The sequence below is a fragment of the Leptopilina heterotoma genome, unplaced genomic scaffold (genome assembly GCF_015476425.1).
Source record: "Leptopilina heterotoma isolate Lh14 unplaced genomic scaffold, ASM1547642v1 Lhet_142, whole genome shotgun sequence".
In the NCBI taxonomy this organism is placed as follows: Eukaryota; Metazoa; Arthropoda; class Insecta; order Hymenoptera; family Figitidae; genus Leptopilina; species Leptopilina heterotoma.
Window position 1 is genome coordinate 575,951 of NW_025110861.1, and position 16,351 is coordinate 592,301.

At 22.9% G+C, this 16,351-nt stretch overlaps 1 protein-coding gene across 1 annotated transcript; it reads left to right on the top strand.

Annotated features, from left to right (window-relative positions):
- Window positions 1–667: 667 nt before the first annotated feature.
- On the top strand, window positions 668–13,036 carry LOC122498145 (paramyosin). The gene is made up of 8 exons (XM_043605753.1): window positions 668–1,328; window positions 3,604–4,098; window positions 8,514–8,701; window positions 9,614–9,687; window positions 9,814–9,925; window positions 10,039–10,101; window positions 10,189–10,343; window positions 12,583–13,036. Exons 1-8 carry the CDS (start codon window positions 1,196–1,198, stop codon window positions 12,713–12,715), a joined length of 1,353 nt encoding a protein of 450 aa, XP_043461688.1. The 5' UTR covers window positions 668–1,195; the 3' UTR covers window positions 12,716–13,036.
- Window positions 13,037–16,351: the final 3,315 nt, after the last annotated feature.

Here is a 16,351-nt window from a genome sequence, read left to right on the forward strand (position 1 = left end):
ATAATTAAAAAACAAAAAAGCACACTCTTTTCTTGATTGTAACTTTATTTAATTTCACAGCGATTTTCCAAGCCTTTAATTTATCCATTTTTTCCACTTTTCCAAAAAAATATTCAACTTCTACCATGCAATAATTTGATTTGGAAATCTATGTAGAGATACTAATATAAGTCTTTTTTTGCATTACTGTTACATCCAGGAACTGAACAATTATCCTGATAAGAAGTTTCAGAGCGATTTACTATAGCTTTACACTTTCCATTTTTCGAAAATTAAATATAATATTTACATTAGACACTGTAAACGTTTCTAATATTAATTATACATAAATTCGAAAGTCGAGTCATGAGATCCTAAAGGTACACTCTCACCTCACTGCCTGCCTGCCTGCGCAGGCAGGCGCCATAAGAGTGAGAGAGAAAAAACATTTAATTTGAATTTTCTGACTCTCTTACTCTTATGTGTTACCATGTCAACCGGCAGGCAGGCAGGCAGTAGGAGCTGTGCTAGCGCCTTTAGGGTCCTTAGTCCTTAGATATATTCGTGTCCTTTTCTATCTCATTCATGAAGGCGTTCTCAAATCTATTGTGTATCGGGCTTTATATAGAAGATAAAATTTCTGTTGGTGACACTGCGAAAATCTTATTCGACCAACTTCACAACGTGATGACAGAGCCACCCACTCTGAACATAACCCTAAAATTTGTGACATACGTATATCGGTAATATTTTATTTATAAGAGAGAAATGTTTTATATAAAAAGTGTGTGAATCGTGAATATTATTATTATACATGACGAAATAATGTGTAAACATTTTAAAGATAGTTCCATTTCAATCGATTTATTCAGTAAAGTGTAAAATGTTACCATTCGAATATTTTTAATTAATGTTTTGTACCTTTGACGTTTTGATGAGAGAAACGAGAAATATATATGTCAATCAATTACGAGAATATCATTCAACGTCATTTAATTTTCTTCCAAAAAATGCAAAAAATTGCATATACAAAAACATTTACATGTTTTAATACTGAGTTTACTCGATGGATTTCGTTATTAAATGCAGGGGGAAATTTTCTAATTTTCTGTATTTGAATCTTTTGGTTCAATATTCGTATTTTGTGGATTGATCGTTTTTGTTGGTTTACAATTTTAAGTTTAGAGGAAATATTTTCTGAATAATATACACAGTGATGTTCGATTCGTCACATTCGTCCTCTGATGAGGCTCAGGTCGATTCCGCACTCACTGAAGGTGATAAACGAAAATCTAGTCGAAGGGGACGAAGATCGAACAGTAATTTCGCCGACACAAGTCGACCATCAGGTTTGTTTCTATTTTTATTTCGATTTTTTATTTTATTTTCTATTCAAGTTCATATTTTTATGTATTTGCCGAATATTGATTACTTTCTATTGGTGATTCTTCTGAAAGTGACATTTTTGAAGTCTTGGTTAATTTTATAAAATCTAACTCTTAACAATTTCTTAACATTATCAGAAAATGCAATGTTCTATCTATCATTCTATACATTTTAAAAATTTGCAGAGTCGAGTTCACAATTTTCATAAATAGATGAACTTCAAAAGGTTTCAATCTGAAATTTTATAAAATTTCAATTTCAAATTTTAAGAAACTTAGATTTTTGAAAAATTTTAATAATTCAAATTCTTCTGAAATTAGTTACATTTTTTAATATATATATATATATATATATATATATTTAATTAATTACTTAAAATAATGGATTTATAGAAGAATTTTAGTTAAAAACACTATAAAAAATTAAATTTTTGAGAAGTTACAAATGATTGTAGACATTCAATTACTTTCAAAAGTAATAAAATTCTTCTAAGAAATTCAATTATTTTCAAAAATTTTAATAAAATTCTTAGCAAAATTTCAATTATCTTTATAAATAATAAAATTCTTCTACGAAATTCAATTATTTTCAAAAATTTTAATAAAATTCTTTGTCAAATTTTAATTTTCAAAAATTCTCGTAAAAATTTGAATTATCTTTATAAATAATAAAATAAAATTCTTCACCGAAATCCAATTATTTTCAAAAATTTTAGTAAAATTCTTCGCAAAAATTCATTTATTTTCAAAAATTTTAATGAAATTCTTGAAAAAATTTTTCAACTATTTTAAAAAATTTTCCTCAATTCAATGATTTTTAATATCTACATCTCCATTTAATTATTTTCATAAATAATAAAATTTTCACCGGAAGTTATTTTTAGGAATTAATTTTTTTTTTCATAAATAATAAAACTCGTCACAGAATTTTGATTATTTTTAATACAATTTTAATCAAATTCCTCGAAAAATGTAATTAGTCTTAAAAATTTTAATAAAATTCGTTCTAAAGAATTCAACTATTTAAAAATTTGTTGATAAAATTTTTTATGAGAATTAAATTTGAAGAAACATTCAATTATTCAATAAATTATTTATTTTTATATTTAAATAATTGAATTCTCGTAGAATTTTCTAATAAAAATTGATTTAAAAATGAATTTCAGTTAAAATTTTAGATAATAATTGAATATTAAAAGCATTATTGAATGAATTTTTAGAAATAATTGAATTTTAAAAAGGTTTCAAATTAAAATCTTTGAAAATCTGAATTTTTCATACTTTTAACTAACAATTTAATTGTTAGTTTAATTGTTAATTGTTAGTTAATTTTTTGCAGAATTAATTCTTTTGAAAAAGTTTAATTGAATTTGGTTGAAATTACTTGAAGTTTTTGATTTTTAATCTATATTTAATTGAAGAATTTCCGAATAATCAAAATTTCGTAAAATTGAATTTTAAAATTCTCAAACAACTTTTTCAAAAATTATTAAAAATAATTGGTTTAACGAAGAATTTTAGTTAAAAATTTTAAATAATAATTGAATCGAAACGATAAAAATTATGTTGAAGAACTTACAATATTCTTATAATGTAAAATAATGATTTTATCACTGGTTCATCTTTAATTAATTATTATTAAGTTTTTGAATTTCAAAAGTTTTGAATTTGGAAATTTTGAAAATATTAATTTTTGTGGAAAAATGGTAATGATTTAATATTTATTTAAAACAGAAGTTATTGATGTTTTCGAATAATTTTACAGTTTAAGAAATTCGTAAATAAATGTAATAGAACATTTTTTGACATTCTTTTTCATAAAAAATAAAAAAAAATTAAATAATTTTGAGAGTGAATCAGAATATTTTTAGGGTCAAGTGAAAAAGTCAAAATTTTGTCTGGAAATCAGGGAAAAACAAAATTAAATTTTTGTGGTAAATCGCGAATCAAATAAAAATAATAAAATGGAGCAACAAAGTCAATCTTTTTCAATGAAGAAAAAACTTTAATTATTAACAATTTATTTTCGTAACTTAAATTCTTACTCTCTTGAATATGAAATGAAGAAGTTTCAATAAAAAAAGCATATAATTTCAAAAGAAAATAAATTAAATAATCGAAGTTCCAAAGTATCACTTTCAGTAAAATAAATAAAACCAAAATTAAATTATAATAATAAATAAATTTTGTTCTCTCTACGAAATCAGTAATAATTAATTCATTAAAATTTGAAATTTAGGTTCCGATGGCACTCGTCGTGAAGATAATCCTTTTAGTTTTAAGCATTTTTTGAAAAATGATTCACAAACGAATTACCAGTACGCTGGAGCGAGGCCGAAAGTGTACACGGTCCATTCATCGAATAATAATTCAGCCGGCCACGAGAGAGAAGCTGGACTTTATCCATGTAATCCCACGGAATTACCTGACTTTGTTCAAGATCATTTAGTGATTGAACAATGTTATGTGGATCACGACAGAATCATATCGCCAGCAAGTGACGTTGACAATTTACCCGATTTCGCATTAAACAGTATGGAGAGACGGCAGAATCGTCATTCGAACGAATCGAAAAAGCACGTCAATGATGGGGAAAAGAATTATTCATTTGATCTCGCCGATAGTTTGGAGAGAAGAAGCAGGAATAATATCGCTGCCAATTCCTTACATCCCGATCCATTGGATTTGCCGAATTTTAACAGCAATGAAAATGCCAGTGCTTCTGATTCTAGAAGTAAGTAATTTGAGAGAAAAAAAATTACATAAGGAAATTCTTTTTAATTTTCTATATCTAAGGTTCTAAATTATAGAAAAATATCTAAATTTCTTTTCTAAATTATAGAAAAGATTGGAATTTTCCAGTTTTTCATTAAAAGAACAATTTACTATAGCTTTCAAAGCATTCAAACCATTCTCGGAAAATTATAATTTTTACTTAATCGTCTCACGTGGAATTTCTCAAATGTAAAAAAGAATATTCGAAGTTCATTTAGAATTAAAACTAGCAAATAATATGCACGTGAAACGCGGAATTTCATTTTTTATTATTATGCAAATTTCATTTTTTTTATTTTCAAATATTAAGTTTAATTTTTGAATGATTTCAGAGTCAAAATTAAAAAAAGTTCACTTATTCATTAATTAATTATTATTATTTATTGTTTTGAAAAATTTGAATAAAATTCTTCACAAGAATTTAATTATTTTCATAATAAAATTTTTCAAAAGAATTCAATTATTTTCAATACAATTGTAATTTATCGAAACTATTCAATTACTTTTAAAAATGCTGATAAAACTCTTTAAAAGAATTTAATCATTTTCAAAAAAAAATTAAATTTTTCAAATGAATTCAATTATTTTTAATACAATTGTAATTTATCGAAACTATTCAATTACTTTTAAAAATTTTAATAAAGCTCCTCAAAAGAAATCAATTATTTCCAAAAATTTTATAAAAATATTTTAGAAAAACTCACTTATTTTAAGTACAATTTTAATAAAATTTCTAGATAACAACATTATAATAATCGTAAGTTTCCTTTCCGTTAGCAAATTATCTGCAATCATTTGTTTGTTTTGAAAATTAAATTTTGTGGGTTAAGTATTGGCATTTTTTATATATTTTTTAATGTCAAACTTTTTAATGTGGAAAATACTTTACTTATTAAATTGTCTCGACTCTTTGGTAAAAAATCTAAAATTATCAAAAATTCGAAAAAATTCAAAAATCCGAATTTCTTAAAATTCAACATTTTTTCCTCTCTTTTATAGAATTTAGCTTCATTATTTTTGTGCTTTTGGAAAATACTTTACTTATTTAATAGTCTCGACTCTTTGGTAAAAAATCTAAAATTATCAAAAATTCGAAAAAATTCAAAAATCCGATTTTCTTAAAATTCAACATTTTTTCCTCTCTTTTATGGGATTTAGCTTCATTATTTTTGTGCTTTTGGAAAATACTTTACTTATTTAATAGTCTCGACTCTTTGGTAAAAAATCTAAAATTATCAAAAATTCGAAAAAATTCAAAAATCCGAATTTCTTAAAATTCAACATTTTTTCCTCTCTTTTATAGGATTTAGCTTAATTATTTTTGTGCTTTTGGAAAATACTTTACTTATTTAATAGTCTCGACTCTTTGGTAAAAAATCTAAAATTATCAAAAATTCTAAAAAATTCAAAAATCCGAATTTCTTAAAATTCAACATTTTTTCCTCTCTTTTATAGGATTTAGCTTCATTATTTTTGTGCTTTTGGAAAATACTTTACTTATTTAATAGTCTCGACTCTTTGGTAAAAAATCTAAAATTATCAAAAATTCGAAAAAATTCAAAAATCCGAATTTCTTAAAATTCAACATTTTTTCCTCTCTTTTATAGGATTTAGCTTCATTATTTTTGTGCTTTTGGAAAATACTTTACTTATTTAATAGTCTCGACTCTTTGGTAAAAAATCTAAAATTATCAAAAATTCTAAAAAATTCAAAAATCCGAATTTCTTAAAATTCAACATTTTTTCCTCTCTTTTATAGGATTTAGCTTCATTATTTTTGTGCTTTTGGAAAATACTTTACTTATTTAATAGTCTCGACTCTTTGGTAAAAAATCTAAAATTATCAAAAATTCGAAAAAATTCAAAAATCCGAATTTCTTAAAATTCAACATTTTTTCCTCTCTTTTATAGGATTTAGCTTCATTATTTTTGTGCTTTTGAAAAATACTTTACTTATTTAATAGTCTCGACTCTTTGGTAAAAAATCTAAAATTATCGAAAATTATCAACAATTCAAAAATCCGATTTTCTTAAAATTCAACATTTTTTCCTCTCTTTTATGGGATTTAGCTTCATTATTTTTGTGCTTTTGGAAAATACTTTACTTATTTAATAGTCTCGACTCTTTGGTAAAAAATCTAAAATTATCAAAAATTCGAAAAAATTCAAAAATCCGAATTTCTTAAAATTCAACATTTGTTCCTCTCTTTTATAGGATTTAGCTTCATTATTTTTGTGCTTTTGGAAAATACTTTACTTATTTAATAGTCTCGACTCTTTGGTAAAAAATCTAAAATTATCAAAAATTCGAAAAAATTCAAAAATCCGATTTTCTTAAAATTCAACAATTTTTCTTCTCTTTTATGGGATTTAGCTTCATTATTTTTGTGCTTTTGGAAAATACTTTACTTATTACATTGTCTCGACTCTTTGGTAAAAAATCTAAAATTATCGAAAATTATCAAAAATTCAAAAATCCGATTTTCTTAAAATTCAACATTTTTTCCTCTCTTTTATGGGATTTAGCTTCATTATTTTTGTGCTTTTGGAAAATACTTTACTTATTTAATAGTCTCGACTCTTTGGTAAAAAATCTAAAATTATCAAAAATTCGAAAAAATTCAAAAATCCGAATTTCTTAAAATTCAACAATTTTTCTTCTCTTTTATGGGATTTAGCTTCATTATTTTTGTGCTTTTGGAAAATACTTTACTTATTACATTGTCTCGACTCTTTGGTAAAAAATCTAAAATTATCAAAAATTCGAAAAAATTCAAAAATCCGATTTTCTTAAAATTCAACATTTTTTCCTCTCTTTTATGGGATTTAGCTTCATTATTTTTGTGCTTTTGGAAAATGCTTTACTTATTAAATTGTCTCGACTCTTTGGTAAAAAATCTAAAATTATCAAAAATTCGAAAAAATTCAAAAATCCGATTTTCTTAAAATTCAACATTTTTTCCTCTCTTTTATGGGATTTAGCTTCATTATTTTTGTGCTTTTGGAAAATGCTTTACTTATTAAATTGTCTCGACTCTTTGGTAAAAAATCTAAAATTATCAAAAATTCGAAAAAATTCAAAAATCCGATTTTCTTAAAATTCAACAGTTTTTCTTCTCTTTTATTCCATTTAGCTTTATTATTATTGTGCTTTTGGAAAATGCTTTACTTATTAAATTGTCTCGACTCTTTGGTAAAAAATCTAAAATTATCAAAAATTCGAAAAAATTCAAAAATCCGATTTTCTTAAAATTCAACAGTTTTTCTTCTCTTTTATTCCATTTAGCTTTATTATTATTTGAATTTTTAGTCAAGAGAAAAAATGGAAAATTGAAAAAATTTAGAAACTTTTAAAAATTCCAGGCCTTTTCCATGATTTCCCTGATTTCCAGAAGCCTTTTAAAAATTCCATACCATTTCCATGATTTCCATGATTTCCATGATTTCCAGATTCAGTAGGAACCCTGCTTTTGTCTGACTTTCTTCTAAATTATCGAATTTAGTGATTTCTGGGGTGAATTTGGTTAAGTTGTAAAATGATTAATTTCTATTTGAATTCGATTTTTTTGAATGTAGAAAATCTGATGTTATTATAATTCTTTTTTCGTTATGCACGGCAAAAAATATTTAGCTGGATGAACTACAGATTTCACTTTAGTAGCGAAATTTTTCAGTGCTTCAATTAATACTTTCGTTATTCTAAAGAAACTTATCGCTATTTCAAGTAAAACTTTTTTCAGTGTGTAATAATTATTATTTCTTTAAAAAGTATTTAATTTGAAATGGCTTTATAAAATAAGCAATGCAAAAGATGACCCAGATACTAATTGGAATTGTTCTATCCATAGTTTAAGCCTAGTAATGTAAATTCTATTTAAATTGAGACCATTGAGTGAAATTATTTGAATTTTAGTTAGTTAAATCTCTTTGTTAGGTTATAATAATTATTTCTTTAAAATTTTTTAAATTGTTTAAAATAATCAGCCCCCCGCGTTTTTTATATAATTAAATTCTTTTGGAAATAGTAGATATTGAAAATTATTGAATTGAGGAAAATTTTTGAAAATAATTTAAATTTTGGCAAGAATTTTATTACTTTTGTGAATAATTGAAATTTTGACGATAATTTTTTTGAACATAATTGAGTTTTTGTGAAGAAATAGAAAAAGTTGAAGGTTTTGTATTATAATTCGCAGTAATTTCATAGTTTATGAGGCAAACAAAAAAGACACAAAAATCCAGAATTTTCTTATGAATTCTAAAAATACAATTTCTTCCAGTATTTTTAATAAAAATCCCTGAATTCACTGACCTGTGTCAACCATGATTATGCTCCTTTGAAGATTAAATTATGATAAAAAAATATTTTTTCAGATTTTCCTCTCGATTTACAAATCCCAGCTGATGAATCAAATGATGTTCTTGTAAATGGCCAGTCAAATGGAGTATCGAGCATTGTCAAATCGTTGCCAGATTTTTTAAACGATGGTCCCATTCGAAATACCGGTGCAGTTTCTAATGACAGGCCTGACTCATACTCAAATGATTCTACAGAACTCAGGGTACTTCTCCCTTTTCTCCCCAATAAATTATAAATAATTTGAAAAGTATTAAAATAAAATAAAGGTTAAAACCTTTATTTGATTTTCATACTTTTCAATCTAAACGGAATATAAATATTTTCTTTAAATACATTAACTTTTACAAGATTTAGAAAAGAATTTTTCATTTTATCTTCAGATTCATTAAAAGATAAAATTTTTAAAGAAAAACAATTGTTTGCACGGAAAAAATAAGTCGCGGAAATTTTCCTCGACTTTGTTGAAGACTCTCGGATTTAGTGGAAAGTGTTTTAAAAATCATATTCACAGTTTTTTAAGAAATAGACTACATTTGAAGAAACTTTCCGCGACTGACGAAGAAAATGAAGACTCCACGCGCATGTAACCGATTCCGCCACAGTCGCGGAAAATTACAAACCTGAATTTACTCTACAGCGTTCTAATTTTTAATTGACAGTCGCGGAAATTATTTAGAATTTTTTAATGTATATATTAATATCGACACATTGAATAATAAAAATAATAATAATCTTGACAATCAATTGTCATAAATTGTTAAAAAAAAATGTTAAAAAACAGTGTTTATTGGTTTTAACGCGCGCAACTTTTGTGCGCACCATTTTCCGCGACTGTCGACGAAACCTTCTATGAAGTGTTAGAATAATTCCGAGACTGTTTTCCGCTACTAGGTTTCTAGAAAGTCCTCGACTTTTTTTGGAGAATTTCTGCTAAAATCGTAGAACATTTCTAAAAGTCTATAAAACATTCGTTCATATCCGAGAGTCTTCGATTAGTCGCTGAATATTTCTGCGACTATTTTTTTCCGTGTGGACTTTTAATATTGTTGAGAGTGCAACGTGCAAGTTTATAAAATTACTTAAAAATTTAATTCTTGCTTCTTTTTTCTTGCAGTTGACTTTGGAAAACGAGAGATTGAACCGAGAATTAGAAATTGTCCGGAGACAAGCCAGTGAAAGAGCCTTAAGGTATTAAAACAATCAAATAAATAAAAAAACAAATTAAAGTAGAAATTTCTGTATTAAATGTGTACGTACATTTAACTTAATTAAAATCTTCAACACAAAAGTACTAAGAACTGAGTTTATTTTCAGAATAAAATCATTAGAAAATCAATTGCTATCGAGAAGACAAGAAGATCACGAGGAGACTTTAAATTTAGAAAAGGCCATGGAAAAAGTTGAAGATAATTTAAAACGCAGTACAGTGAGTAAAATTTATACGCATTTTTATTCTCAAAGCTTTTTTTTAAAAAGCGAAAAAACTTATCAAACAATATTTTTATCAAATAATAAAAAGTATTCTATATTTTCTTATAGAAACGAGCAGTTCTTGCAGAGAGTATGTTAGTTGTTGTAAAGAAAGAAATCGTAGATTTGACGGTACGTGCAGTGAATAAACTAATGTGGAGAGTAATTGAAAATATAAATGGAAATATTTTAGTCGAATGATATTTTTATTTGTTTTAGAATGAAATTTCTCTGCTGCGTGCAGAAAATCGAGAATTACGTGCAGCTGTCGAAGGTGGTTGCAGTAATTGTAACAGTTCTTGTGCTGACGGAAGAATAAAACGATTGGCTAGTGAATTACGGACTGCAGCTTCTACAGCGGAAGTTTCGCTAAGGTTATTGAATATTTTTATTTAAAGTCAATTTTATATTATTTTTGGTAAAATTCAATAAGTGCAGACTAATATTTATTATCTTTTTAATTTTATTTGCTTATTTTACTTTTTTACTTTATTTTTTAATTGATCTCCTAAAATATATTAACATTAATTTTTTTTCTTTTTAAAATTAAAAGTTATTAAAATTATCCAATAAATGAGATCTAAACAAAAAGATTGTGTTAGTTTTTAAGTAAAATATCACAAAAATTATTGAATTTACAATGTTTTCTTAAATTGCTAGTTATTCTTTAATTAAATACTATTTTTAAATTCTTTTAGTTTTAAAATTTTTCAAGAAAAATTTTTTTTATAGACGCATCTTCTGACCCAATATTGAACATTTTTGGGCCATGTTAGTCAAAATTATTAACACTTTAGAAAATTGTTTGACAATTTTTCTGCTTTTTTGGTACAAAATTTCGAAATTTTAGAAAAAATTTGTCAAATAATTATTATTTAACAAAATTTTTCTACAATTCTTCACAATAATTCAATTTTTTTCTCTATTAATTAACGTTTTTCATGTAAATTCAATTAATTAAAAATTTTTTTTATAAAATTCCAAACAAGAATTCAATTATTTAAAATAAAATTTTCTTAATATTTATTATATTTCAAAAAAATTAGTTATTTAAAACAATGTTTAGAAAATTCTTCTAAAGAATTCAAATATTTTCAAAAATAACAAAATTTTCCACAGAAATGCAATTCTTTTTGATCATTTTATTAAAATTTTTAGCTTAATTATTTTCATAAATAATAAAATCCTTCTTAGGAATTCATTTATTTTCATAAATAATAAAATTTATCGCAGGATTTCAATTATTTGTAATACAATTTTATAGGAATCGCTCAAAAAATGTAATATTCTTAAAAATTTAATTTCGATTCCTGAAAAAGTCAATTATTTAAAAATATGTTTTTTTTAAATTCTTCGAAAGAATTCAATTATGTCGATAAATAACAAAATTATTCCCGTAAATTGAATTATTTTCATAAATAACAATATTCATCACAAGAATTCAATTATTTTTAAAAGTAATACATTTTTTCTTGGAATTTCAATTATTTAAAAAAAATTCTAATAAAATCGTTGGTAAGAATTCAATTACTTTCATAAATAATAAAGTGCTTTTTAGGAATTTAATTTTTATTTTCAAAAACATTTATTAAAATTTAATTCAATTATTCTCAAAAATTTTAATAGAATTCTTTGTAAAATTTAATTATTTTTAAAAACTTTTCGCAATTCAATTAAGGGAAGCAAAAGTATAAAAATATTAAAATTTTTATTTAAAAAACTATGAATTACATTATTTGTCTAAAAAATTCTAAAATTTTTGAATAATTAAGTTTTGGAAGAATTACAGTTGCAATTTTTAGAAATAATTAAATTTCAAAAGGTTTTTCATTGAAATTACATGAAGTTTTAACTTCTGCGAGAAAATAAATAAGAATGAGATTTTAAATTTTTGTTTAGCAGAAAGTATTCAAGTTTAGAAAGTCCGAAAACATTTGTTTCTTCAGAAAAAATGTAATTAAAATAATATTTTTTTTTTAATATAATTATATTTCCGAAAATAATTTTAAAAAATCGAAACAATTGAAAGTTTTGTCAAATTTCATTGTAATGAATTTTATATTATAATGAATTTTATTTGTTTACTTTTAAAAATTATTTTGAAATATAATCTTATTTTTGAAGAAAAAAAAATTATTATTTCTAATTGAAAATTTGGAAAACAATTGAATTTTAAAAAAATATAGAATTATCAGCAATTCTCGAAAGTTCAATTATTTAATCAAAAAATTTTTTACATTCAATTTGTTGTTTTTTTACATTTAAAGAAAAACTGTTAGAAAAATTATATTTTTTTTTAAAAAAAGGAAGAATGTTCCATTAAATTTCAAAAAGAAAATCTTTTAAAATAACAATGGCAATGGAAATTTTGCGCGCGTTATTCTAGTTTCAGAAATAACGAAAATTGTTTTAAGAAAACATTGTAGATTCAAAATTTCTTTGAGATATGTTATTTAAAAATTAATCCGATTATTTTGTTTTTTGTAATTTAATATTTTGTACAATACAGTAGTGTAAATGTTGAAGAAATACTTCGTTACACTTGGAAAGAATAATTTTTTAAAACACATGTATAATTTTTATTTAAGAAAATCAAAACTAAATCCATTTCAGACAACTGATGTCAGGTGTTGGAAATTTAAGAGTATTAGCATCGGCATTAGAAAATGTTAATAGGATAGAGGATCGAACCAAAGACTTCTTGCCAGATTCTGATGACGACAACGCAACTGGACCAGCGTTGTAAAAAAAATAACTCTAATATTTAAATTATATATGACAAAAGAAGAAAAAGAAGAAAGAAAGAAAATTGTAACAACATCGTCTTTTTAATTTGATTTTAAAATATTTTAATTTCATCAATATGTGAGTATTTAATAATGATGGTCCTATATATTTAAAATCATCGAGACGAATTAAAAATTTATTTTAATGTGATGTTTTTTGAACACTGATATATTTTGTAAATATTAATAGAATCTTTTTCCTACACTTGTATAAAATCGTATGCAATATTTGCCACTGATTATAAAAACTCTATTGAATTAAAAATTCAATTATTAACATATATATATTTTTTTTCTCGAAAAATGTGAAAATTATCTTTTTTAAATCTTATCACACAGGATGGGAAATTTCCATCGAAATTTAATGTCCTACCACACTTGAAGACTCATTTCAAAGAAGCTAATTCATTTTTTTTTCTCAAACTATACAAAAATTAACAATTCATATTGAATTTGTTTTCGAGTGTAGCACAATAATTTTTAACATATAAATTTCTCTTCGTACAAGGAATAATTTTTTATATCTATATTTATATATATATGTATGTATATGTATTTCAAGTTTCAAATATTAAATTGAAATTTCGAAATTTATTTTTAATAAGCAATTCATCGATAAAATTGATGAACTAACCCCAGTGATTTTTCGATATTATGAAACATTAACTTAAGAAAAAAAATTGTTTCGTTTATAGAAATTTAAGACTTGAGGTATATTATTCTTATTTATATAATTACAGTTGACCGTAAGTGTTTTGTTTTTCATTTGTTAATAATTGCTTAACACTGTGATCGAAAAAATTGGTAATAATTACGATTTTTTGAAAATAGTCAAATTGAGAACGAAAATAAATAATTTATGGACTCCAATCGCTATCTATATTTATACATTTTAAATTAATGATGATAATAAAAGATAAACACACTTTATACTTCAGCGTGATAACATATTTATATATTCCTAATTGAATCATTTTTTTAAACAAATCAATACGTGATTTTTAATTTTGCAACAAAAAAATTTGAATAGTAAAATGAAATTTTGTACTACAGACATTATAAATGGAACTTTGAGTTCCTAATTTTATTATTTTAAATTTTCGTATTACACTGTTGAGTCGACACTCAATTAATTATTTGACACACTTTATTCCGTTTTAGTTAATTTCTATTTTTTATGTATATTTTAACAATTTATCTTTACACTTTTTATTGTTATTAAATTAAATTTTTTGTTTATTTGTATGAATTTTAATTAGAAATATGAATATACAAGCTTCAAGTCGACGTTAAGACAGGCGGATCGACTTTAAGGTGCAAAAAAGTCATTTTAGTCGTTTAAAAATACAAAAAAATAGAAAAAGTCATTTACTTAATTCAGTGTTGTAACAAAAATTTTACTTTGTATTTCCCTGATATTCTAATGCTTTATAAATTCAATTATTAATCAAAACTTGAATAATTTTTTTAAATAAATATATTTAAATACCTCTTATTTGTTTTTCCAAGGAAAATAAAATTTAAAAAATTTCAATTTTAAAACCTGAAATTAATAATTTCTAAAAATTACAACTAGAATATAACCCTTTCAAAATTCAATTATTTTCTACAATTTTCAACTAAACTCATCTCTAAATCAATTATTTTTAATAACCCTGGCTGTTCCATAGCGACTTTAAATAAATGAAAAAAAAATATTATTTTTAAAAAATTATAAAAAAAAAATCTTAAAATGAATTTTTAAAAAATATTTTTAAATAACTTTTGAAAGGTACTAGTTTTTCAATTACATATATATACAATTGAAAAGTTTCCATACAATTAAATTTGGTGAAACCTTTTAAAATTGAATTTTTGAAAAGTATTAAAAAATAATGAAATTGAGAATTTTAATTATGACTTCTCCGAAATTTTAATTAGTCTAAAAAGAAAATTTTCTAAAATTTTAATTTACCTTTTTTGAGGATAATTGAATTTTAAAAAATCTTGATAAAACAATTCTAAGAATAAGTTTTTTTTTAAATATTGTAATGTAATTTTTCGAAAATAAATGAATTTCTTAAAAGAAATTTTGTATAATTTATAAAAGCTAAATAATTAATTGAAGAATTTTAATTAAAAATTTTAAACATGATTGTTTTCTCCAAAATGTTAAAATTAATTTTAAAGAATTTTAATGTTATTATTTTTTTATGTATTTGAATTTTTGGAAATATAATATTGAAAATAATTGAAAAATAATTGAATTTTAAAAACTTAGTTTGAAAAAATTCTAACTCTTACTTTTTTCAAAAGTTTTTTTAATATAATTTTTAGAAGCTGATTTTCATTAATTTTAATTTTTAAATTTGCACATGAAGATTTTTCATCAAAATTTTCTCAATTTTTATACACTCACATTTTAATTAATATTGTAGTAACTTTCAATAATTTGGAATTGGAAAATTAAAAATTTATTAATCAATCTTTTACGTCCGAGAAATATTAATTATTAATTATTTTGGAATAAACTAATTTTTAAAAACTATTTGTCCGAATGTTTTCGTTTATTTTCCTTCACTATAATTAAAAATTCATACAATTACATAAATACAAATTTGTTTCCGAATTGGTAATTTTTGGTCTTCTTTTGTATTTTTATTGACAAGATTTAAATACTCTTACAATTATCAATTTTCATTTATGTATTAATTTTTACAATTTTTTTAAGTTTCTAATTTTAGAAATGATTATTTACAAAGTTTTTAGTCAAAAGTGATATTTTTATAAAATTTTTTCAATAGGTTTCAAAATCAATTTCACAATAACTGAACAACTTAATCTCAAAGATTTTTAAAATACTCATAGTATTTTTTCAATTAAATTTTTTACACGGCTAGAATTTAAAAAATAATTTACATACATAAAAACTTAGTTACCTATAAAATAAATATTATATATTTATCACATATTTGAGCAAAACAGACTAAAAGAAAATGTAAATATAAAATACGTAAAAATAAATTATGTAGTTTATCCAATTTTATAGATTTTATGGGGACAAATCAGTGAAATTTTAATATCATCAGGGTGGCCACTTTTTTTATAAAAAAAAATTCATTTCTTTAATTGTAAAATCATTTGGAATTTAAATAGATTTTTTTTAAATAAATATTTAATTATTATCTATTATTTTTGCACAGGTATTAAGATTCTAAAGAATTTCAAAATTTAAATTCATTAAAATTGAATAATTTATAAGAATTGCTACTGTAACTTATTAAAAATTATTTTCAAGATTTCAATTCAATCATTTTCTACAAATTTTAACTAAAATATTTCTAAAATTCACTACTTGTTTAGAAGACAATTTCATGATTTCCCTGAAAAAATTATTTTTTACAGGAAAATATAAATGTTTAAGGAAAATGAGTAAAATTTATGAATTTTAATAATTTTTAAAAATTACAATTATAACCCTTCCTGAATTTAATTATTTTCTACAATTTTCAACTAAACTTCATCTCTGAATCAATTAATTTCAATAATTTTCCAAAAGTTCTTCCAGAATTCAATTATTTAAATACAAAGACACAATTTTTTATAATAATTGTAAC

What these genes read in the sequence shown, in the direction of transcription:
- LOC122498145 (XM_043605753.1), top strand. Translation starts at nt 1,196, where the DNA reads ATGTTCGATTCGTCACATTCGTCCTCTGATGAGGCTCAGGTCGATTCC. An exon ending in GCCAGTGAAAGAGCCTTAAG is followed by an intron (nt 9,688 to 9,813) that starts GTATTAAAACAA and finishes GTTTATTTTCAG; the next exon opens with AATAAAATCATTAGAAAATC. An exon ending in ACAGCGGAAGTTTCGCTAAG is followed by an intron (nt 10,344 to 12,582) that starts GTTATTGAATAT and finishes AATCCATTTCAG; the next exon opens with ACAACTGATGTCAGGTGTTG.